General features: G+C 38.7%; 1 protein-coding gene across 1 annotated transcript in view; it reads right to left on the reverse strand.

The window, feature by feature from the left end:
- Window positions 1-25759, reverse strand: part of pcloa (piccolo presynaptic cytomatrix protein a) — an 82095-nt gene that overhangs the window by 48442 nt on the left and 7894 nt on the right. Inside the window, exons 3-5 of the mRNA XM_066667132.1 lie at window positions 24662-25750; window positions 2139-2639; window positions 2016-2024 (exon numbers count right to left, since the gene is read on the reverse strand). Of these exons, the coding sequence (XP_066523229.1) occupies window positions 2016-2024; window positions 2139-2639; window positions 24662-25750 (1599 nt within the window). The remainder of the gene's footprint in view (window positions 1-2015; window positions 2025-2138; window positions 2640-24661; window positions 25751-25759) is intronic.

Below are 25759 nucleotides of genomic sequence, written 5' to 3' on the forward strand. Positions count from 1 at the left end.
GTGATTGGAGATTGCACAAAAGATATACATTCTTCTTGCTTTCTAGCTACAGGGATTGGAGAAGTTGGTTCTACCAAAGCATCTAAAGTATGGACAACATTAAATTCATTATCAGTGTATTTATTACTGACTTCTGGGTCAACTTTCAACTCTTTATTAAATTCATTTTCAATTTTATTTTCTTTGCAGGGCATTGCAGCATGAGAATCAGTTACTGGAGTTAGATTTGCAGGCTGTCCTTTACTCAAACTGATTTCCCTTTCCAAATGTATGTTCTCCTTTCCATCAAATACAGGAAGTGGAGTTTCTCCTACTGTCTTGCACAGCAGAACAGCTGGTGTGGTAGACTGTTCTAGAGATTTTTTAAAGACTGTGTCTGAAGATGATATTTCACTGTTTTTGAGTGATGAACTTTCTTCCTTTTCTGAAAGTCTCTGAGCACATATTGCTGATGGTGAGTCATCCTTCTCAACTACACACTCATTCTCAGTTTTCACAGTATCAGTGCCTGACTTGACTGTATATTGCTCTGCGACTTTTCCCATAAATTTAGCTTCAGTAACTGAAGACGACAGTGAAATCTGCTCTGATTCCACCTTTGACATAGAACCTTTAAGGCTCATCTCAATTTTTGTCTTATCTTCATCACTTTTGTTTGCACACTGTGTAATGGACATGCCTTGTAAATTTTCAACATTTTTCTCAGTATCCCTGTCCATTTTCTCAGATTTTTGCCTGTTAATTGAATGGCCTGTTTTGAGGATAGTTTCTCCTGAGAGCTCTGGCACTGGATCTTTCTCTATTAGCACTTCCTCTCTTTTGGGAGGAGGGTCTTGGGCCAGTTGAGATAAATCTGTTTGGGATAATATTTCATCTTTGATGTGTTTATCAAAGGTGTTCTCTGGCTCCGAAACATTAGGTTTAGGACCAGCCTCATCATTGTTGCAAGGGTCATATATTTCAGTTGCTTTTGTCACCTGCACTTTTGTGCTCTCAATACATAGTTCCTCTTTGGTTTTCTCACTGATTTCTGCTTTGTTATTTATTGGTGATTGATCTTTTTCTGATTCAGTTTTTTCCTCCTTTTCCCAATTTGGAATAACCTGATTTGTATTTTCCAAAATATCTCTTTGAATCTTTTCTTGATCAAAGTTCAATGACATGTCCTCTTTTTCTTTTTTACCAACATCTTCACTAGCAACTTCAACTTTTGAAGTTGAGCATTCAACTGTTTGATTTTGTGACATGGGTTTTGCATCATTTAGCTCATCCATAAGACTGGCATACTCTTCGGGAGGACTGACATTAACACTCCCTAATTCTGAGCCTGATGTATTTGAAGCCACTTTTCCTGTATTCAGGCAGGATGCATGCACTGTTTCAGCAGATGAATGTAATGAAATATCAGGTTTACTTGTTAGTTCAGATTCTGTCAGGATAACAGGGAGTGGGGAAGAACCCAATGGAGTCTCTGCCAGGGGAGTTTGAGTTTCTTCTTTGCTAAGTTCACTTGGGGGCTCTGTTCTATGTTGTGCTGGCTCTTTCTCTGTATTAAGTAGATATTTCTCCCTTTTTTCTCTATCTGGATTTTCATGGGCTTGAGCATATTGCATTTTTGTCTCTGACTTTATCTCACATCCTTTGTGAGCCAAAATCTCATGTTCAACCTCATCTTTGCCGCTAACTGACTCATCTGGATGTGTATGTTTTTCTTTTTCAACAGGCATTTCCAGAGGACCAGTAATAACAGAACTGTCTTCCGCAATTCTTTCTTTTTCTCCTAAGTCATTTGGAGTTGCAACTCCAGCAGCTACAGGGATATTTTTATCATCTGATTTCTTTCCTACACTAGTGTGCATATAATCAGCTAATGCTATCCCAACTGAGCATTCCTCTGCTGGATCGCCAGCTAGAGAAACCTCTTCAGACCCTTGATAAGATGCTTGTTGGTCTGTTTCTATATCTGTGACTGGTCTATATCTGTTAATGTCTAGTACTTGTGCTTCTGTTACTACATTAGATGCCTGTGACATCTCTGTGTTTTCTAATTCATTTTTAGCAATGTTAGCATCATCAGAGGCTATATCACACTCAAGTGCTGGATCTTGCTCACATTTCCCTCCATTCTGGGTCTCAACAGGAGGCTCAGTTTGCTCTACTATTTCAGCCTGGTCTGCATCTGCTATATCCCCTGGGACACTGTCAGGAAGAGGGGTGGCGGCTTTGACTGTTTTCTCAGGTGGATTAGATATGCCCTCTCTGTTTTCCGGTGCAATATGAAGAGTTCGCTCTTCGCTTGCCTTAGGTACTACCTGTGTGTTTTCCAGTACCGCCTGTGCCTCATCACATTTCGTTGCAGCTGAGTCTACTAGAGGTTTAGTGTCAGCTGTGGCTGAGACAAGCTCAGACTTGTCAGCTGGAGCCTGAGTTACACTGGGGGTCCTGGAGAGTACTTTGGCAGGGGCAGCAGTGACAGTGGAAGTAGGGGATGAAGGGATGGAGGAGACAGCTCTAGCTGGGGAAGAGGGAGGGGTTGACTGGGATTTAGCAGGCAGTTTTGAAGGAGAAGGTGGAGCCATGTCCCCAAGCTGTCCGGAGAGAGCCCTTTGGGTCTGGCAGTTCAGGCATAACCATTCTTTCTGTAAGACAATAAGCAAATAATAATAAAAAAAAAAAAAAAAACCAAACAAACATATAACTTATCCTGAAGAAGTGCAATAAAATTCAACACTGTTTGACATCATAAAGTAATTACAATTAATAAATAAGTAAGAACTTTAAGAAGAGCATATTATAAAAAAATAGTTTTTTCTTTAGTATAACAAAAAATATAATTTAACTATCAAAAATAGAATACATTTCTTCTTTTATGTCACAAAAATGCAGTTTCATTTACCCACATATTCAGCCTGTAGCATAGGCCCATCAGTTCACCAAAAAGTTCTATTAAGTTATAAATGAAGTTATAAAGCCCAGACATTTTTTAGAACGAGGCAAACTACAGGAGAGTCATTAGAACTGTATTACACATTTAAATGCACTGTAATTAAAGGGTTGTAAGGGTTATATAAAATTTAAAAAATAATACTTTTAGACCTTTAACAGATATATTTCATGCATAATAATATTGGTAATAACTTAATATTTTATGTAGGTATAATAAGTCTTTGTTCTAATTTTACTGATATTTTTGATATAAGTTTTAACCATTCTTGTCAGAAAAGCTTGGTTGAGCTGCACTGATATGCCATGACAGAGTTCACTATGAAACGAGAACTAGTCATCTTGTGCTCCTTCTTAACAATTATTCTGCCCCTGCAGTTCAGATATGCTGTGTCTCTAAACAAGCAGAGCGGATGGAAACAAGCAGCTGATGGTTCTGGGCAGAATGAGCTAAATGCCTGTGTTTAGAGCCAATTAAATCTGTCAGCAAACAAAATGGAGTGAACAAAAAAAGAGCTGCTGCCATTTGTAGTCTGTCAGTGCATAAAGCTTTCAACTTCATTTGGGCCAGTGGCAGTTTAAGGTGGCTTTTATTAGGGCTTAGTTTAATCGCTACTAAAGAATATGTTACAGGAAAGATGATTGGAAAAATCTTTAAATATGAAACAACATTTCTCACAGTAGTTAAATAGATATGTTAAATTAGTAGTTAAAGTTAAACAGTAGTTAAATTATATCTGTTTGGCATTTCAATATGACAGGGCTTACATACATTTTCTGCAGTTACAAAACAAAAAGTGTTTGAGCTTTAAGTGTTTGAGTCATGACATTCTAATAAATTTTGTCTATTATTTGAAGGTGATTTAGCATAGCTTAATACCAAGTGTCACCTCTGCTTTCCCTTTCTTCAGTGAATTATTAAATATTAATAATTATGATAAAAATGTTATTATAAAATAAAAAAAAAGAAACATTGTAAATGAGGCAAACAGCAAGTGCAACCATGTGTGCTGTGACAGTGCAGTGCAGGCTAGACACTCCCTCTGCTAAAATCACTGACGTCAGAGTTAAACAAGAATGAACCGTATGGTGAATTCCTCCCACGAGGCCGTGGCTGACGTAAATCCTGAGTGTTTGCTCAATCGCATCACAGTGCCGAGTTAAGTAGTGTTATGCACAGTGTTCCTGTGATTCTCCACTGATTTAACAGTACATCTTTATCTGAACGGAGGAGGGATGGGATTCCTGTGCCATAGAAGCTCAAAAAAAAAAAAGAACAGGAACACTCCCAGGAAATAGCCTTTATCACAAGCAAAGAAGAAAGGGATGGTGGGGACACACCAAAGTCCAAAGAGACCACACACAAAATACTACTGAATCAGAGTGAAGCATCAAACTTTGGGAAAAAAAATGGAATTAAAGAAATTTATACCAGAATGCCAGCCACCCTAATGAATGAGAGCAAATATATGAAGCTGGTGTAGCTTTTTAAAAATACGATTATAATATACATCTTCCTAGTAAAATTCATCATTGAAACAAGTACAAATTTGGCTCTGTGTGAAATGCTGTGACCCTCTGTTGAGCTGCTAAAGAGCAATGAGGTGACTAATGAGAACTCCCTCCTATAAAACCAATACACACTACTTCTCAAAAACACAAAATGACAAAAAACAAACAGGACTACAACTTTCCAGATGTCAAGAAATCATGTATCTGGCAATAGGTTCCAGATACAGCTGCTTCAGATCATCCATGTTTTATTTAAAGGGGAAAATATTTATAAATATATATTTATATTCATATTATGAAAACAAAATTATCAGAAATTCATTGCATGTACACATTAACTTGGGAATCTGGAGCACCTACCAAACCACAAACTGCTTCAATCTATAGGCTGCTTCAGTCTGAAAACATGGGATAAAATGAGTCTGATTTTGTGCTGCATTCTTTGTGCACACAATTTAAGACCTCATCTGTGTATCTCCAGTCACAGCACTGCACTTCCATTAACTTGAGAGTGCAAAGATACACTTGGTAAGATATGGTATATTAGGCACAGAGTAGTAACAACAGAGGCCATATTCTTACTATTACAGGGTATATGAGAACTGAAGTGAATGAAGTTAAAACAGCCAAAAACAAAAGCAACTGCTCCTCGCTCCTTACTCCTGGGCACCTTGAGCTGAAGTCATTCTCGTTTAAAGGAACAGTCGCTGAAAGAATATATTATGAATAGGGCTTTTTAGACAGAGTGAGATCAGTGCTGTGTTGTATGATCCTTGTGGTATTTTGATCAAAGCATATCACAGGCATGTATTCAAGAGCCAAGAGCTGTGTAAATTATGCCCCTTTTATGCTTTTCTATGAAGTTTATACAAGCTCTTTGCACACAGCTGAACATCCGTTTCCACAATGGGTGCAATTTAAAGTATCTGAACTCAGTAAATATAAGTTGTGTATACAAAATGTACATTTTCCTGCCAGGCTCATTCTAGTGGCCAAATCTCCATTGTAGGTTTGGTGAGCAAAAGAAACCTGCACTCTTTCATGCTCACTTAATTCACCAGTATTGACGCCCTGGGACAGAGCTGAAAATGACATTTGGTTATCAGATCCCATCAAGGAGAAAGGCATAGCTGGAACTGAAAGAAATTGCATCTGTTTGACTCTGAGGTCACTGCCTGTAATTACGAAGCATCAATAGTCATTTTGTTCAATCTTTGGCAAATAACAACTTAATAATATAGCCTGAGGTGGTCAAGGTCCTACAGAAGACCACAATACACTGCTTTTTTGAGGCCCCCGTTCTGATCCATTAAATCCAATGGACCAAGAGCTAGAGAGATTGCAACTGATGAGAAATAACGAGAGCAGAGTCAGCCACATGATTTGTGATTTGGGCTGAAAAGTGTGCTCCTCTTCCCCCTCACGGATTCTGTGAAACTTGCTGAGTCTGCAACCAACAGTATAAGATACTTTATAATGAGAGCCTGTAAAATCCAAGCTGAAGTTTCTTTATGGATGTGAGGCAGCTGATATGTGGTGGTGACTGTGTGCTGTAGATTTATACCACCATGACAATACAGGACCCATGTGCTAAAGACTAATGGCAAGCTTCATAGTACTTCACATGAAAGGGAAAGGCTCCATGTATCCAAATCTCTGTAGACATCCTTTATAATTAATGAATTTGGCTAATTTAAAGTACACCCAGTGCTGTCACAGCTATTCAACTGCACATGGCATACTCACAGCATGAATAATCTCAATAGAAATGCTGGAAGCAGTAGAATGAGATGCCCTGGAGCAGCAACACGTGAGCCTAAGTTCACCATGCCTAATGCCATGAACACAGGCCATGTCCACTGACCTGTAATAAGAGGAAATAGTGCCTCTGTCCTTTCTACTCTGGGCTCACCACTGCAGAAACTGCACTTTGTGTTTTGGAGGAGGAAAAAAAACACAACCCCTTTATCACCCTCCCCACTGAAAGTACAGTGATGTAAAAATTAATTTCACTAGAGGGATTCCCATGAGAAAAAGAAAAATAACACCACATACACAGGAAAAATAAAAAATAAAAATGTGTGTGTGTGTGTGTGTGTGTGTGTGTGTGTGTGTGTGTATGTATGCATTGTGTGTATATACATAGACCTCTCTAGAGGGACCTGCATTTGAGCCCAGCTCCAGGTGACTCTCTGTGAGGAGTTTGGTGTGTTTTCCCCCTGTCCGCATGGGTTTCCTCCAGTTTCCACCCACTGTCCGTTGGCTACTCAAAAGTGTCCATAGGTTTGAGTGAATGTGTGAATTTGAGTTGCTCTGGTTTTACCAATTTCCATTCCTATTTAAATGGGGCAGCAATAACATTCTGAGTGCTGTAAAAATGAATTACACCAGGGGGAGACTCATGAGCGCAAAAAACAAATCTTACCTAGTTTTCCTTTAAATGGTGCAAAAGTTCTATTCAGTTCTGTGTTCTATAGTCTACTCAATGGTCAGTTCCAGGTGAAAAGATGCCACATTCTAGCACCTACAGCACTTTCTATTCCACCTTAAATGGAGCAGAAATTACTTTGGATTTTTGTACACATCTCAACAATTGGTTGCATTCTGGTTTAAATCCTATTCTATTAAATCCAAAGTATTCTGAGACATAAAGCAAGTTAGATTTGCCACTTTTTCAAAAAAAAAAAAACTGCTTTCCTTACGGCCTAATATCATTCAAAGATCCTCCTAAAATTCAGTGCCTTCCAATCACAGGGGAACCTGAAGGATGCAATCAAAGCATGAATAACTGAAGGAAAAATATCATATTTATCATTAGCAGGCAGAAGAGAACAAAGATAACCTCTCTCTCTCTCTCTTTCTCTCTCTCTCTCTCTCTGAGGACAGCTTAAGCTGACTAAGGTCAAATAATGTCTTTGATTACAGAAGAAATGCTGCAGGGAAAGGGGAAGCTAAAAAGACCTGTAAGAAATGGAAATGTTTTTTTTTTTTTTTTTAAATAAAAGCAAATTCTTTTGGAAATCAGCCCTTTACAGTAAACATATTATGGCTGAGGATGGAAAGCTTGAATATGACTTAATATTTCTGCATAATGCTGCATAAAAACTAAAATCAAGGACAAGGAGGAACACACATTTTCTTCCTGTGAATGGGAATTTGCTTTAGCATTGATTGAATCCCAGAGAACAGTAGGTCTTCGAGACATACAGACTGTAGCTCCATGAAACATTGGTATGTGCTTACTTAGAGTGTTTGGAGAGCTGTTTGATGGGACTGATGGGGTGAGTGTTTTTAGTCCCTGAGAGAGCATCCTGTTGAAAGAAAAAACGTGTGCATGTGTGTGTCTATGAGCGCGTGTGAAGTCTGGCAATAAATGTGGGAAATGGAGCTAAATTTATCCACAGCTCTGGCAGTGTGGCTTCTGTTCAACACACCCTTCTGCTGCAATTCACTGAAGAACACATCAGAAAGATCACCCAGTCTGATAAAGGGGTCTAAAAATAATATAATGTATGCAAATATATAATATGAAACATAATTGATCATAACATTAACACCACATCCTTGTTTCTACATCATTGTCCAATGAATCAGCTCCACTGACCAAACTGATGCAATTTGTATTTCTACAATTACTGCAATCTAAAACTAGTCCATCTGTTGCTCTGCAAACTTTATTCTATCAATTCATTCTGTAACTTAGTGGTCAGGACAGCCACAGGACCACCACAGAGCACCACCATAATTTGGGTGGTGGATCAGTCTTAGCGCTGCAGTGACACTGACGTTGTGGTGATGTATTAGTGTGTGCTGTACTGATGTGAGTGACTCAGACACACACAGCCAGGAAAATTCAAACAGTCAGACAGACAGACACAGACAGATTAATTGATATGAGCCAGATGCTTCCCCCATGTGGTTGGGGTTGGGTGAGCAAGAAAAATGGTGAATAGATGTGAGAGGCCAGTTTGTCTTCTTGTAATTTTGCACTGGTTAATAGGCATTAATGGAATAATATTAATTAGCATTAGTCTTGTTATTAATATGTCACTTCTGAAGTTGTTTAACATCAACAAGTGTTTTTTTTTTTAGATATATACAATCCATAAAAACTGTACAACACATTCAGATACTGTATAGTATAGAACAATATCGTATATTCACTTAGATACTGTAGTTTACTAGATGTTCCACAACTTTTAACAATTTCAAACTAAAAGTCAACTCTCTCACCTAGACTGCAGTCAGGCTGCTGTATAACACAGAGGTGAAGACATTCAAGTGTGGGGCTAAATTAATATTAATGTGCAAATAATTTAATTAGACAATTACATATTAATATTATTATGATTAAATATATTGGTACTTTATTAAAGGGGATATCTACTATTGTAATGTTGGTCTCTCTGGTTTGTTGACGTTCAGAAGCTCCAGTTCTTTCAGTGGAATGGTAGGTTTGATGTAAAAAAAATAATGAATTGTATAGTGTTGTTTGTAAGGGGCTGAAGTTTAACTTGTGTGTGTGTGTATATATTTATTCACTGTTTGAATTAACACAGAAGCTTATTCGTAACTCGACTTCTGTAGCATTTTTGTTAATGCAGTTAGCCTTTTCCCGAATTTGGAGATATTTTCCACTTTAATTAATCCAAAACATCAAACATAAGTCAATATTCGCCATCTCTGGAGCAGGCATAGAGCAATATCCTCACTCTGCAAACTGGAGAGCTAGCAAATGGTGAGGAAACATTCTCAGAATTTTATAAAAAATTCCTTTTTTAAAATTAGATCTTGAATATCGCCTTTAAGTGGTTACACAAATGTTAGTATGAAGTATACAAATATTGTATGTATCAAGTATAAAAATGTTATAGGTTTGATTCATTACTACAGATGTAGAGTAGCTGGCTACACACTGCCAATATACACACACTACCCTTCTGTTTTTCTTCCAACTTTAATATCACCTCTTCCCCTCTCCCACTGCATCTCTCTTTTCTCTAGACTTCTCACATCCGTTGCCTCCCTCCAGTCCTTATTATCAAACTGCAGTAGGTCTTTATGAAGCAACTTCCCGTTATAACATGTTTGGCATCACTGAGACTTCCTGGTGTGTGTGTGTGTGTGTGCACCCCTGAGAGAGACAATCCTCTACGCTTACAGAAACTCTGGATTGGAGGCAAAAGTGGTTGAAATTACTGCCTCAAAAACATTTAAAAGCACAGAATGGAATGTTTGTTAATAAGGTAGAAAACTGGACAGTTTGGTAAGAACACCATTTTATTCCATTTAGAGATGTCTGACTCATGAATGAGCTTATTTGAATGAGTTGTTCAAATCGATTCAGAAATATAGTTCAATCGTTTTTTTTTCCCAATTTAACTTCATCATAACACAATTTACCTTTTTGAACCTGCGTATGTTTTCTCACTGTTGCCTGTGCTGTGTTCATTGATGCAAACACTAAGAGACCTACAGAGAGACCCTGTGAGTCACTGAGATGCACCTTAACAGTTCTCAAATGTGTCTGACTCAAATTACAAGATAAAATAAACAAGACTACTATGTATGACTAAAAATGAGCCTGGTTCAGCTTTGTGCTGAAAGGGAAGGCAGCATCCAGGCTAATAACTGGAACACAAATATTAAGTGAAGTATTATATATGATGTTTCAGCCTCTACATTAATATTACTACATTGAGAAGCAGATGCACTGGTTAACATTGTTTAACATGGTTAGCTGGGCATGTTATCACAATTGTTAAAAAATTGTGTAAACCCAAAACCAGATACTAACGTTACACTTTTAAAGCACCTTTCTAGAAACCCAAGGATGCTTTACAATCAACACAACATTCAGTCCACACACACACTGGTGAGAATCGGCAGCCAAACGCGCACAGCATACTCTCAACCAGGAACAAACGTCCACCTGGAGGACTGCATCGGGCACTAATGTTTCACCCAGGTTAGAGCGCCAATCCATATCTGGGCTCACACATTCACTCACACGCATACAGCCATTCATTCACTTACCCACCAGGATAGTTATTAGAGAAGTCAATTCACCTAACCTTCATTTTTTTGGCTGGATATTGACATAAAATCATGAGTTATGTGACATAGAAGAGTGAGGCTGCAACCTACAATACAATAATATTTTCTCAGTTAAATTCCACTATACTTCAGTTAAAAAAATAACTAAATGTGGTCTGAATCAGAAATCTGATGAATGAATAGGCCGCCATCTCTTATACACCCTATTTCTCTTATTCTATCAGCTTGTAAAATGAGTTTGTTACAGGGTCGGTATACACGTAGACATAATCAGGTGCTAAGGGTTAGAGGCAAACGGCTAGAGGTTAATGCATTGATGAGTAGCTGTATTAATAAAATAATTAGCTTTGTGCGTGAGGGGGAATATTTGCAAGAAAGTTCGCAGGCTACAAATATTGGTAGATGGGGTGAAGCATGAGGTTGGTAATTGCTGGTGGACGTAGGAAAAAAGCTGCAGGTCCCAGAGTGCACTGTGTTAACTATACTGAGGTTAGATGTGATGCTCTACTCTGAAAATAAAGTTAACAGTTCCATTTGAGGATACAGTAGATGAAGCATTCGAAAGGAAGAAGCTGAAGTACGCAGACTTGGTGGCTGAGGTGAGGGAACATGGGTGGCAGGCACATGTATGGCCAGTGGAAATAGGTGTTAGGGGATTTGTAGCCAAGTCTGCCACATCCCTGCTTGTGCAGTTTGGCAACAGGGGCCGGAAACTAAGGGCAGCTGTGAAGGAGTTATCAGAAATAGCTGAAAGGTCTAGTCAGTGGTTGTGGATAAGGAGAGCACAGATTACTTGGGGAAATGCACTGTAGAGATGCTATTGGGATTGTTGGTGATGTAGCATGTAAAGTAACTGGTGGTGCTGAGCATGCATTAACGGTGCCAGTGGGGCCAAGTACAGCCTTAACCACCAGAGTAGCCAGTGTGGATTTATGGTTATTGATGGTAAAGGTAAGGTAGGATTGTAAACCTGGCTTGGAGGGGGGAGGGTCTGGGACACCAGACTTTACTGTTGAGCTTTCTGGAGGTGTTGTGAGCTTAGTTCATTTAAACACCAACAAGAGGAGGTGCCTGCCTGATGACCCCTGTGAAGAGCTGGGTACCTGTGGGTGCTCATGTGATGGGCTCAATGAGTAACTGTAGTTGTTAAGGGTTGCCGGTTGCTCATTGGATCATAAATGGACACAGAAACCTTAGTGTTGGGGCGGCACGGTGGCACAGCAGGTAGTGTCGCTGTCACACAGCTCCAGGGACCTGGAGGTTGTGGGTTCAAGTCCCGCTCTGGGTGACTGTCTGTGAGGAGTTGGTGTGTTCACACGTTGGTAGGTGGATTTTTGACCCAAAAGTGTCCGTGAGTGAATGTGTTTGTGTTGCCCTGTAAAGGACTGGCACCGCCTCCAGGGTGTATTCCTGCCTTGCGCCCAATGATTCCTGGTAGGCTCTGGACCCACCGTGACCCTGGACTGGATAAGCGCTTACCGATAATGAATGAATGAACCTTAGTGTTGAGGTGTAGAATTCAACATGAATTTTGGTGGCTGCAGGTAGGAAGAGAGCGTGGTGGGCCCTATGTGAAGCTCTTATCTTATCTTATCTTGTGTATGATTATAATTATTTTCTCTCTCTCTCTCTCTGTCTCTCTCTAAAACATACATCTAAAACACATGTCTAAATAAAAAGGTGGCTGCTTTCAAAACATCAGAGAGTGAAGATGACAGTGGATAGGAGGCTGTCCCAGAGAGAGAGGCTTTAGAGCCAAATACACATACACACAGGGAGAAAACTGACTCACTCATCCCTTCATATTCACACACAAATAAAAGGCCAGCAACACAAAGAGGCCCAATCTTCTACAATGCCCTGCAGTCATGCTTGGCCCTGCCTCTCTTGCTCTTTTGTCACTCTGGCTATTTTCGTCTATGGCTGTCAGGCAAAAGCATGGATACACCAAGGAACACATGATACAGCAGGAAGATGACAGATTTGCATACAGTATGCAGTATATATAAAAAATATGTACAATAAAAGCATGTTTATACATGCATATGCATAATGGAAACTATGATGCAGATATTAAAAATGTATTACATATACAAAAATTAATACTGATGCTGGTATAATATCATATAAATATCAAAATTATATTTTATCGATTGCAATTAAGAAATGCATCACAATATAGATATTGGCCAGATTGCCCAGCCCTAGCTCTACTTCAAAATGACATAATATACATGTATTCAACTGCATTCCGTCATGCTGTTTTACACTCATTTTTGTGTTGTTTACAGACATAGGTAGAAAGGTAGAATATACAGCTAAGGGTTTAAAGGTAAACGGAGGACAAAGACACTGAGAGAATATGATCAAACAGACAGATGGACAGATATCCATGGTGCTAGAGATTGCACAGAAAGGCGCACACACACACGTGTTTACACATTACATAAAGTAGCCAAACAGCCAGATGGAGAAACTGAACTGTAGCTATGGGAACAGAGCTGAGATTCAGATAGACAGAGCAGAATGACTGGTGATTGAGAAGATCAAGAAAGAAAGAAAAAGAAAGAGAGCTGGCTGTCTAGCAGAATGGCAGAGAGACAGAAAAACAGACAGAATACATCTACAAAATATGGGCATACATTATATTGCCAATTGTTGGAGCCCACACCTGCTCATCCTACATTCGTCCTGAAATACTGGGTATTAACCAAAAGATTTTCCACTTATTTGCTCTACTTAAAGCCTTGGCTACATTATTGTGAGGATTTTTTAGCACCTATATGAATGTGAATGATTATGATTATAGATGGACGATTAGTTCTGTATCACAAACCAAGTGCATTCAATCCATTTAATCTTCTGTGAATGCTTAATCTTGATATGGGTCAGTGTTTGTCTGAAGCCAAACTGGAATCATTGGTAACAAGGCAGCAGAACTCTCGATAGGTTGCCAGTCCATCACAGGGCATCACACATTCACCCAGTTACTCGTACACTCACCTGTAGACAATTTTACCCCGGCAAATGGCCTACAAACGTGTGTGTTTGGACTGGAAACCCGAGCACCTGGAGGAAACCCACACAGACAGTGTGAGAACACACCTACTAACTATTCACAGAGAGTGAACCAATGCAAGGATCAAACACAACAACAGAGCCCTGGAGTCAGTGTGAAACTCCAATCCAAATAATCCCAGTGGTTTTGTATATTGCCCTAGCCCACACTTGCAATTGAGCCATAGGCTCATGTGCACCTGCTCCAAAGAACCTCATTTCATGCTTTTCAATGGAGATTATAAGTCACGCCCTGTCCTGTACTGTCCTGAGTCTGTTTTCCCCACCATGTGCTCATGTAGCACATGGCTCTGTTTGTTGTTGTTCTTGTCTCTGCCCTAGTCCTGCCTTAGCTCTGGCCTCTTGTCAGTGTCTCCACATGTGTCTCCTTTGTAGTCCTGCCCTCTCGTTATCTTACCCAGGTGTTTCTTGTCCATGCTCTGTGTATATATAGTCCTTTTGTTTCAGTGCCCCCTTATCTGTTCTTGTGTGCATAGATGTGTGTTTCTGTATGTCTACCCCAGTTCACGGCTGTCTGTTGCTATCTGCTCCTGTTTAGTTTTGTTCAAATTAATATAGTTAGTGTTTTTGCTCCTGCTTCATATCTGTTTTGTTTTAGTTTAGTTCTGGTTCTGTTATAAAGTGTTCCTTGCATTTACGTCTGCCTCCTCATCTCCCCTGCCGAGCCATGACATTATACAAGCTCCATTTGCAAAACTAAATGTCTGAATTTACTGAGTTCAAATGTCCCTGGGCTTACAAATTATGAGGGTGTGTCTACAAAATTTGGACGTATACTGTACACTGGTTCCAGGGTTTGTTTGTAGTAATATAAGTTTTTTCCCCATATAATCAAACCATAATGGCACAGGAGACAAGTAATATAAAGACAGATTCACAGTAGAATTGAGAGATTGCCCTAACTGTAACAGAACACATCAGTCTTGGTTGGTTTACAAGTTTGGAGTGAAAGAAGAGCTGGGTTATATAAACAGCTCAGAAGGAAGCCAAGAAGAACTGTAAGTGACCCAAGAACGGAAAGACTCTGCCCAGCAAGCAGGAGGTGGATGGGCCAGAGAGGATAAGAAAGTGGGCGACAACATAGAGCTCTGTCTCAGAAATATCTTTTGTGTTGTGTGCAAGAAAATGAACTTACTTTAAGTAGACAAACTGGTTCATATAAGGTGTATGCAACATGATATACTCCTGCAAAGACTAAAACAAGGTCCCTGAATTGTGACAATCTTGGCATTACTAGATGTCATGAATTATAACCAACAGAAAATGGGGGACATTGCAGTTTGAAATGCTCACAGTGTTATTGGTTAGAACCATACAATTCTGCAAATATAGACTATACAATTCAAAATTAAATTTATTGTCATTCCTTCCTACACAGGTGTTAAATGAGCAACGAAAGATCGCACCATCTCCTAGAATGTGTAAAACAAAGTAGTAGCAGACAATAGTGCACATGGACAATAAATACAATTGTATTAGTAGTATAAATTATTTTTTTAGCATTTTTGTGTGGTGTAAAATTGTAATTCAAAATTCAGCATTTCTTTTGTCATTTTATGGTAATGGTTAATTAGTATTAAAACAGACATTTTACTATCATTTTATTAAAATCAATAAATAAAAAAACAAACATATATAAAGCATTTTTCTACTGCTGCGTTCACCATGGCTAATGTCGAAATCACCATTTTAAATTGTCTTATCCAAAACACATTTGGATAAAATATTATCCCCACAAACAGATTAAATTGATGCACTTAATTTTGCAACCCCTTTTCCTTAATGGAACTCATTATTCATAATGAATGCATATGAATACATTCTTCTCAGTTGTCATTTATAAACTACACAATCGTCATTTTTCACATACACAACAGTCACCATAAAATGACAAAAGAGTGGGAGAATGTTTGACATTTGAATTGCAATTATACATTACAAAATATGATTTAAAACTTATTTGCACACATTATACATGCCTTTAACAAAAATCCTTCCTGACTTTCTAGGTTGGGTGTAGAGCAGGAAAATGTTTAAATGTAGCACAAGTCCTTCAGGCATTGACTAAAGATGTTCAGACAAACAAGGTTTTATATATTAAAAGAAAAAATGTTACACTAAATTAGAATGTTACAATTATACATCACACACATACAAACACACAAAATGCTATACACCTTATTCTATTTTTGTAAAACCATGACAATGAAATGGATTAAACAGAAAAGAAGACAAAACATTTATACAAAAAACCTATATACAATATCTATACACAACCATATTAAACACTAACTACATAGGGGACCTAAGTCAGCCACTTAGTCATGATTCGACTCGCCGCTGACTGAATTGTGACCCCAAACTTGCTAAGGTCAGATCCAACCATTTGTAGTGCGGTCCTCCAACAGCTCACAGCAGCATCAAGTGTGATGTGGCTTCAAAGAATGATCCTTTCATTATAGAGAACCTTCAGGCTAATGGCCAGAGCAAAGCATGACATTCAATAAATCTTAAGTTTAAACAAATTGTAGTTACGATCATTCATTCATTCATTCATTCATTATCTGTAACCCTTATCCAATTCAGGATCGCGGTGGGTCCTGAGCCTACCTGGAATCATTGGGCGCAGGGCGGGAATACACCCTGGAGGGGGCTAGTTACGATCATATACTTTTAAAACTGTTTCAAATGGATTAGCTATTATGCTACTGAGCACATCCAATCCAGTGACTAATCAGCCTTTTTCGAGTTGTTTTTGCCTCTTTCCTTTAATCAGTACTGCATGCAATTAGCATAACAGCTAATCCAGTTGTCAAAAGTTATAAAGACTAATTTATACCTTATTCAAACTTCAACTTATTCTTAGCTTATGCTAATTAGGTATTATCCAAACTGCACACTTACCAACTTTTCAAGATTTGTTGCCTATTCCTTTGAATCCCCTTCATGTAGGGGAGTCTGTGTGTGTAATGCAAAGCTTGAAGGTAATAGACTAAAATTATCCACTACTAAAGGCCAAACAGAGAGAGAGAGAGAGAGGCAGCTTCCCAATTGTGTACTACGCACTAATACTATAAAGTAATCTACTAGTTCACCAGTATAGTACACAAAATATTAACATACTACCTTTTTATTAACAGGATATGTACAGGCAATGCTAGCCGCCATATTTTCTATGTTTGAAACATAAATATATCCCTCTACACTGCGTTGTGCACAGTGTACGTCATAAATTAACAGATTCTCCACTAAAATAGCACATTGTACATAAGATTATAAAATCATTTTTATTTGATATAAGCTTCACATCTGTCTAAGTTTTAGTGCCCTGTCTGTGTGTAGTAGTATTAGTTTTATAACTTGTTAAGTGCACTATGTAAGGAGTAGGGCACTATTTGGGACAGAGTCATTATTTTCAAGACCTATGAAGCTCCTCCCTTTATTTTTCCCATGAGATTGTCCCATTATCGTACTCAAATATGGACTGGTTCTAAATATGCACTCTGGATTTTATAGTATATTCCACTTTGACACTTGTAACATTAATACATAAACACTAGAATTAGTATTAAGAACACAAAGTGACACAGCTAGAGAAAGAGAGGAAAGAAAGTCTAGGTGTGATGAATTGCTCTGGAGGCATATGAATCCGGTCCAATTGTACTTTTTTTCCAATTTAACTTTCTGAGTTTGCATTTATTTTCTCACTGTTGCCTGTGCTGTTTTCATTGATGCAAACACTAAGAGACCTGCAAAGAGTCCCTGCAAGTCACTGAGCTGCACCTCAACAGTTTTCAAATGTGTCTGACTCAAATTACAAGATAAAATAAACAGGTCTACTATGTTTGACTAGAAATGAGCCTGGTTCAGCTTTGTGCTGAAAGGGAAGGCAGCATCCAGGCTAATAACTGGAACACACAAATATTAAGTGAAGTATTATATATGATGTTTCAGTCTCTACATTAATATTACAACATTGAGAAGCAGATGCACTGGTTGACATTGTTTAACATGGTTAGCTGGGCATGTTATCACATTTCTGTTCACTGGACTTGCTTTAGACATTCACAGTAAGTCCCATGTTAATGCAAATTTAGGCAGTTCAGTACATTTTCTGGTTCACACTTTAAAATTAGATAAATATGTGTAGTACAGGCCTATATAAGAACAAAAAAATTGTGAAGCATCATGTGTGCGTGGATCTGGTATGTATTGGTGGGTGGTGTAAAGGAACTGGGGGGACTGGTAACACATCAGTTGGCTCACTCATGAGTCAAAGTAAAGAGCAGATGGCCAACTGGAAAAAAAAAAAACACTCCCAGGGAGAGGGATCTAAATCCTGGTCCAGTTCTTGGTGGGGCTCCTATGAAACCTTCAACACTTCAATACATGGAAACAACAGCCCCTGTTTCATCCTCTAGTGATGGTTCACTTAAGTGGATTAAGTAGTCAAAGGAGCAAGACTGTCTTTCTTGTGGGTTTAATTTTTTTTTAAAAAACCTACTGTACACCCATAACCATATTAAAACCACTGAAAGGTGAAGTGAAAAACATTGCTTATCACTGCCATCTGTCAAGAATAAAAAGTCATTTCTTGAATTTGACATATTGAAAACATAAACTATGAATTTTTATACTGACCAAATTTCAATGTCATAAGGTTTTGTTCAAGCATATCCCAAAATGGCAGGTCTTGTGGGATATTCCATGTAGGTGCATTTTGTCTACATTCAGTCACAAACTATAGCCTATTGACTTCTTTACAATCTATCAGCTGCCCTTCACAATGTTGATCAGTAGAATGGGACAGCACGAGGACAAATAGAGCACAGCTGACCAGATATGATCTTGATAGTGGGCCATTTTTAGAACCACACTGACACTTTACCAACACAGCAGATGAATGTCAATCTATGTTTCACACTACAAGCAAATCAGGAACACTGTTGCTGTGATTTTAAACACTGCAATATCACCATGTCCCATCCAAAAATATCCCAAAATCATGTGGCCAGAAACTAGCCACTGATAAAATTCAAATGAGCATTTGTTTTTTAAAAAACAATAAAATGTCACATTTTCACCATTTTAGAATTTTCTTTACATTTTTTCAATTGCAAATATGTTTTTTTTATGTTGTCCACGTCATTGCATTGAGTTTTTTTAACATTGGAAATGAGGTTTGTACATATGTATAGAAAAAAATTTAAAAATTGTAGAGTTGGACATTTTTTAAAAGCCACTCCTTAGTAGGAGTTTTCTTACCAGCCACCAACAGTAAATTCATTAAATTTTTATCTTTTTTTTCAGCCTTTTTTGAGGTATATTAAAGGGATTAATAAAGTAAGTTATCATATTCTTTCAGCCAAGTTCTTCACATTGAAGTTTTTGAACTGGTATACTTCCTCTGACATTTCCATATCCATTCATCCTCAGAAATAATGATCCCTCCCTCCTATTCCCCTTTAATTTTAATGTATAAGAACTAATGGGTTTTATGTTTAATAGACATTCATACAAGCATATAAAATTCCATTACTAATATCTGAGCTTTTTTAAAAAACTGTTCTAACAAAAATGTACCTGTCTCAGATGCATTTTTCACTTTCATATTAAGGTTTCTTTTTAAATATTTTAAAATTGTTTTTTCTTTTATCATTCCATTACATACTACTGTTATTATTTGGCTCTATATTCCTTAAACCTAAGAGGATTTAAATTCTGCAGCACAGTGCTGAGGGAGCTTTATACACCTCTTATTGACATTTGGCACTTAGCATGGTGACCTTAAGCTCATCTGTGGCTATTTTTCTATTGAGATTTTATGAGCTCACTGATCACAGCTGATCATCATGGCCTGCATGTTTCAGAAATTCTGAACTAAACCAGTTTTAAACATGGCTGCCCCCATGTGGGAGACTATATTGAGTATATAGTGGTTAATTCAGTGTATGAAAAGCTATTTGCTTCTTATAATCATAAAGTGTTTACAGGTAAAAAAATGAAATGTTTATAAATATTGTTTGACACATTTTGGTGGTAAAAATGAGCAGCTGCTTAGTTTTAAAGCTTGCTTACAAACCTGGACATATGGTATACTGTATATGTGGTACAGTAGTGGGAGGGGTAAAGGCCGTTAACCTGAGAGAGACTGACACAGCACAGCTCTCAGCTCTGATGTGCTCTCTCCTGTTATGTAATGGCTGTCTGAATAGCGCTTCATAATTGCCCTCTGTGGGGGACATGGCAGTGTTGCTATGCACTGTCGCCATGGAGGAGTGATGCTCCAGTACCATTATGACTGGAGTGGTGGTAGTGAAGGCATGCATTTCGCACACGCTCCCTCAACAAAGGGGCGAGGCTCTGGAAAGCATCTAAAAAGGCCATTAGGCTGCTCAGCCTTCCGCAAGCACATGCTCTTCTCAGTCAAGGGAGCGTCTCAAAACACACAGCTTCTAAACCAGTAAAAATAGAGAGAGAAATCAATTTTGATATAAATAATGCACTTAGAAGACCATGTACAGTTCCTGGAATATGACCATTCTTATCTCTCATAGTATCTGTTTGTAATTAGAAATATAAACAAAGACAGAAAGAGGAGGCAACGTGAGGCATTGCAGTCACATTAATAAGTGAAATCCTCAAAGGAAAGGCGAGGTGTTGACTCTGAAGAGCTGAAAGGTGGAGAAAAAAGAAAGAGAATGGGAGTGTAATCTTCTCATCTCTGTATGAAACAAATATGAAGATTAAAAATAAACATGAAAAAGAAGAAAAACATTCCACTCAAAAAAAAAATCTGATGAAAGACAGCTTTGTTCCCTTTAAAATCCTGTTAGCAAGGACAGATTAGGCACACACACACACACAGGCAACACAAACACACTCCTAACCAAACACCCCCCACCCCCACCTCCATCAACAAGTGCATCAAGTAGGATCAAATGCATCAAGAACGATCCTCTCTTGTGCATTAAATATAACGCAGATTCATAAGAATAAATCTTATTACACTGTATTTTCATGGGGATGATTTAGCAGGATTAAATGCCCACATAATTGTCCACAACACTGCCAGTTTTCCAATTCATCAAGTCCCCATCATTCAGAAAGAGGCAAACACACACACAAACAAGCAATTCAGATGGTCACTCAGTCAGAATATGTCTGAAATCATAATAGCAACGGTAAGTAACAACGGTATGGTCTCTACTGAATGCTAGTGAAATATCCAAATGGAGATGGCAAAATAATACATTTTCTTTTGCAATTCTTTTCAGCAAGGATTTTCAGCAAAATTAGAATGCATCTAAACACAACTCAGACCCTTTAACACAAGCACATGCTAATAGCTACCATGTGCAATAAATGCTATTGAGTGAATTGAGTTTCAGCCTCAAAACAGGCAAGCACTAAGGTTTTCTGCCTCTGTCCACAACAAGAAAAGAAGTATGGTGGCCTTTTTCATAGGTTGTTGCGTAGGTAGTGAGGTCATAGGCACTGCCATGTGAGCTAGAGCCGGACAGTCATGGTTAAGCTAATCTGTTTAGCTCACCTGAAATAGACTCACAGGATTACAACATGCACGAGCAAAAGAGTACTGGAGAAGCCTACTGTAACATTATTTCTCTCTCTCTCTCTCTCTCTCTCTCACACACACACACACACACACACACACACACACAAACACACACACACACACACACTAAATACACACAGAGGTCTACATAAACACCAGGTGGCTAGCACATGAATGCCACAGTATGCTGAGGATCCACACAGTTGTGTGGACATTAGCCTCAGATCTCCAGAACATTGTGTAAAACATATCAGTTCATACCAATATGACTTCATGAACTGACAAGTAATTTTACTCAAATCAGTTGAACTATATTCAGATACTCTGAATGAAACATACTGTAAGTAACTTAAAAAAAAACTAGAAATTTCTGAAATCAATTCAAACCTCAAAAACCCTGTGGATCAACCACCTCTTACAGTTTTATAGCTTCATATTGTAGTGCAGTAAGTAATTCTGGTAACACTGCTACATATTGTATTTTATATGCTTTATGAGATGTCATGACAGATTATTTCCAATTGCTGTTGTCTTTTTTTTTTTTGACAGATGACACTTAGCATAAAAATAGCACGTGACATAAACAATATGACATCTGTCAAGACAAAACTGGCAACCGTAATTGGACAAAACTGTATTGCTTAATTGTAATTGAAATTAGGCAATACAGTTTTGCAGGAAAGCAAGGTTCTGGGTTCAAGATCACATTCACATATTCTGCAACTTAAGCCACAGCTGAACATGTTAGTGCAATCATGTAATTACTTCATGATGGCTCATTCATGATTAATTTATGAACTGCCAGTAAGAGCTGGAGAAAGAATTTCGTAGATCTGTTGCCATACTTGTGATGTCACATGTGAATAAAATAAAAATGGAATAAAAATAAAGCCCAGTGATTATTTTCCTCTCGTGCCACTCATTCCATTCAAGACCAGCCTTACATCGCTTTAAATGTGGAAAGGCCTATTAACCAAAACTAATAGCCACAGCAATGTTTCAAAAACATATTAGAAATCACTGTTAAAAATGGACAAATTCTTCTTATATAATTTGGAGCATTGTCCTTAAATATAGCAAAGAAAGTGTTCTGGCTCACTTTACATATACATATTCATATGGACGCCAACTTTTCTCATTCTCTGCCTTACCAGTGAGATGACTAGCTGGGGCTTCCCCTTCAAATAGACTCCATGTTATCATTATGACCTTTCTCATTCTTTTTCAAACTTTTCTTGTAATATTTCTGATTTAATAATAATTAAAAACACCATTGGCAAATCATTAAGCAGTCAAGAAATCTCAGGTGGACTCTAAGTATGAGAAGAGCTGTCCATCTTCACATTAAGAAATGCAAAGGCATGAAGCTTTTGAATCTGCAAAGTGTGGAGACCTTCATCTGACCAGTTCTAAACCAAGGATAGTCCATTTGAGCAGAAAAGTACACATGGTATAATCACGTCAAGCACAGGTCACATGCTCTTATCTCAGACACGTGCCCAGGAGCAGTAGCACTGGGACAGCCATGCTGAGAGATGGAGATAGCATCTTGGATTGGGCGACTGTTTGTGTTGGGCAGGAGTTGACAAGTGCACGGCAACTTTAAATGTTTAATGTTTGCACATCAGTGTCTTACATCCTAAGGCACTGTTTATCTAACTGTATCACTGGCAGGGCACACTCCCCCTGTTCTCTGCCAGCATTAAAGGGGAATTCACCAATTATTAAGTCTCTGCATAATCCATAAACCTGACGCACTTTTGAAAACTAGTGTACTAGGGCACTAGTGTACAAAATGGCTAGTGAATATGCATGTGTCTCATATGTAATCAGTATATATATATATATGCAAAAGTTTTTTAAAAAAAAGTCAAATTTTCGAAAATGTCATTTAAGTCCTAAAAATTATCTCTGAACTATTATGAAACTATGTCTTTATAATCGAGCAGTTCATCTTAAACTACTGTGAATTAATTTAACATTTTTCACCATTTAAAAAAACTGGGATTTTTGAAACTGGTACCTACTTAACTCGACTAGGCTCTACTCTGTTTTTTTTGCTTTTCCATTAGTCAAATTTGGTACTTACTACCTGGACCTGGATACTTTCTTAGTATGAGCAGAGTAGGGACTAAAGGCTTAGAAACCTTGCAGAGCACAGAAAAAAGTGAAATGCAGATATCCAGTGAAAACTAGGCGTTTATAAACTCTCAGAAGTGAAAAAAAAAGCTACAGAAGTGATAACTTGTTTTTATCTGACTCACAATGGCAGCTCATAAAATTACACCATAGTCTTTTGAAAACATACAAATGCTCTTTGTATCCTGTGAGAGCTGGACAGTGCAACCAGGAACAAGGAATCTGTCTGAACTGGTGAGCAGCTAAGCTGTGTTCAGTCCCAAAAAACAAAAAACTATACACAAAGACATGATCAGTAAACAACACTTAACATTACAGCCGCCATTGCTGTGGGTTCCAATGCCCATGGCTCCCATTAAAGATAATGTGTTGTGATATCACTGCCTACATTTCAAGGGAGTTATTGTAGTGATGGTACCAACATGTTAGAAGAGCCGAGTAGTCAAGTAGAGTAGGTACCATGCAGAGGAAAAGGGCCATAATTCACTTTTACAGCACTGTCCTGAAATCGAGTGGTATGGAGAATGGATGGTTTTTCCTACCCTCCTCTAAAAGTTTCTTGGAAGTTCTTTTATTCTCACTATTACATGGTAGTGGAGCATTACAATTATTTTGAAGTTGTCATTTTAAGATAAGCATACTACTTAGTGTTTCTTTAATTATGCAGACATTTTGGATAATCAATGGGATTCACCTTTAAGGTGCTAAAGCACATTCGATCGCAATTTATGTTTTATGTTTTTGAAGGGGACATATATGGTGAAACACAGTTACTCTGGTTTGTTTACGTTCAGAAGCTCTGTGTCTTTTAAGGTGGAAAAATACCTTATATAGTTTTTATACATTGTTTGAGAGTTTGAATTACCAAAAAACTAATTTGTAACTTTAGTTGTTTAGTTTTGTAGCACTTTCGGTAACATTTCCACTTTTAGTGATCTGGAACAGCAATAATAATAAGTCAATATTAAGCAATATCCTTCTCTCAGTTCGTGCTTTTCAACGTTTGGAGTTCTCACCATTGTCCAAAAAACTCCAGATACCTCTGCCATGAGCAGAGAGAAAGAGAGAGAAAAAGCCTAGCATACTGAACCGAGATAGTTTGATTTTTTATACTCATTTACAAACATCGGGGCTATGTAAACACATTAGACCCGTTTCCAGCACGAAAATAGACGTAAAAATGGAGAGCTAGCAAATGGCGAGGAAACATCTTCTGAATTTTATAAAAAGTGTTTTGGATTACAGCTATGAACATCATTTTTAAAAGTGCTGCAGGTAAGACTGGATGTAACAACCTTTACACAAAATGCTGTAGGATAAATAATATAAAAGATTTGTAGAGATGATATTCCATACCTCTGACAGATGTGGCATGGGGTTGAAGCCACACAGGTTACACACAGTCTTCTGGCATTCCGTGCAGGTGCTGTAATTGGGCGCATCTTTTGACCCGATGTTCAGTGCCACTTTACAGAGTGGACAGCTGGACTGGGCTTCTGAACCTGGGGCTGGAGCTTGAGGTTCCTCTGCTTTTGCAGTCTCTGTGGTGGGCTTATCTGCTGGAGCTTTACCATCAGCAGCTCTGGGCTTGGGAGAGACTTTGTCTTCGGAATAGGCGGGTGGAGTATCGGGTGGTGATTCTGAGCCTGAGTCTGGGGGAGATCCTGGACCAGAATCAATGGGGGAGTCAGGTGGTGATCCTGGGGGTGACTCTGGGGGTGACTTTTGCTCCTCTCCAGTGATGAGACTAGTGGCAGAGCTCAGAATAGAGGACCCAAAGCCAAACATTTTCCCTGACACGTTATCAGATGCCTGAGAAGTGGCAGCTTGGGATTTTGATGTCTCGGTCAGTCCACTGAACCCGCTGAAGAGCTTCCCAGTGACCGACTCACTGGCCTGTGTTTGAGGCTTGGATGAGCTGCCAAAACCACTAAATAATTTCCCTGTAACTGACTCAGCTGCAGGAGCCTTTCCATCAGTCAATCCTCCAAGGCCAAACCCCCCAAAAAAGCCACCTGCTTCCTGCTTTGGTGTGGTTTTTGCAGGGGAGGGTTGGGGACTACCTTTTGGACTCTGTGCAGGTTTCTGAAGAGGAGGTGGCTGCTGTCCACGTTTTAACCCTGGAGCTCCAGGCTGTGCCCCTTGAGGTCCTTTAGGAGGCCCCTGTGGTTGCTGCTGCTGTGGCCCTGGACCAGGGGATTTCTGCTTGGGAGTTGTTGGAGGAGTTGCACCTTTCCCTAAGTCTCCAATGCTCTGCTGCTTGCTCAGGGTGGAAGGCTTCTTTCCTGGCTCATCTATGGCAGGTGATCCTGGTGGTGGTTCTTTTTTGGGGGATGGAGGGGCTGAGCCCTGCTTGGGAGACTGTTTCATCATTGGGGGGCCAGGGGGTTCCATGCCACCCATTGCACGTTGCATCTGGCAATTCAAACATAGCCACTCTTTACCCTGAGAAAA

This window comes from Hoplias malabaricus, chromosome 4 (assembly GCF_029633855.1).
Source record: "Hoplias malabaricus isolate fHopMal1 chromosome 4, fHopMal1.hap1, whole genome shotgun sequence".
Taxonomy (NCBI): domain Eukaryota; kingdom Metazoa; phylum Chordata; class Actinopteri; order Characiformes; family Erythrinidae; genus Hoplias; species Hoplias malabaricus.